Here is a 765-nt window from a genome sequence, read left to right as displayed (position 1 = left end):
GGGCGGTGGAGGAGGAGGAGGAGAGACGAGGGTAGCGGAGGAGGCGAGGAGTGCCGGGTACCGGGCCGGGGGAGCCGCGGGCTCTCGGGGAAGACACGGATGATGAACAAGCTTTACATCGGGAACCTGAGCCCCGCCGTCACCGCCGACGACCTCCGGCAGCTCTTCGGGGACAGGAAGCTGCCCCTGGCGGGACAGGTCCTGCTGAAGTCTGGCTACGCCTTCGTGGACTACCCGGACCAAAACTGGGCCATCCGCGCCATCGAGACCCTCTCGGGTAAAGTGGAATTGCATGGGAAAATCATGAAAGTTGATTACTCAGTCTCTAAAAAGCTCAGGAGCAGAAAAATTCAGATTAGAACTATCCCTCCTCACCTGCAGTGGGAGGTCTTGGATGGACTTTTGGCTCAGTATGGGACAGTGGAGAATCTCGAACAAGTCAACACAGACACAGAAACTGCGGTTGTCAACGTCACATATTCAACAAGAGAAGAAGCAAAAACAGCCATTGAGAAGCTGAGCGGGCATCAGTTTGAGAACTATTCCTTCAAGATTTCCTACATTCCGGATGAAGAGGTGAGCTCCCCTTCGCCCCCTCAGCGAGCCCAGCGTGGGGACCACTCTTCCAGGGAGCAAGGCCACGCCCCTGGGGGCTCTTCTCAGGCCAGACAGATTGATTTCCCGCTTCGGATCCTGGTCCCCACCCAGTTTGTTGGTGCCATCATCGGAAAGGAGGGCTTGACCATAAAGAACATCACTAAGCAG

General features: G+C 56.3%; 1 protein-coding gene across 1 annotated transcript in view; it reads left to right on the top strand.

Moving 5' to 3' along the window:
- The first annotated feature begins 9 nt into the window (after window positions 1-9).
- LOC102264146 (insulin-like growth factor 2 mRNA-binding protein 2) overlaps window positions 10-765 on the top strand; it is a 2,236-nt gene continuing 1,480 nt past the window's right edge. The window contains 1 exon segment of the mRNA XM_014544942.1: window positions 10-753. Coding sequence (XP_014400428.1) covers window positions 100-753 — 654 coding nt within the window. The 5' untranslated portion in view covers window positions 10-99.

Source organism: Myotis brandtii, unplaced genomic scaffold (assembly GCF_000412655.1).
Source record: "Myotis brandtii unplaced genomic scaffold, ASM41265v1 scaffold39, whole genome shotgun sequence".
Classification (NCBI taxonomy): Eukaryota; Metazoa; Chordata; class Mammalia; order Chiroptera; family Vespertilionidae; genus Myotis; species Myotis brandtii.
Note: the sequence above shows the minus strand (reverse complement) of the source record. Positions and strands in the feature narration are given on the sequence as shown.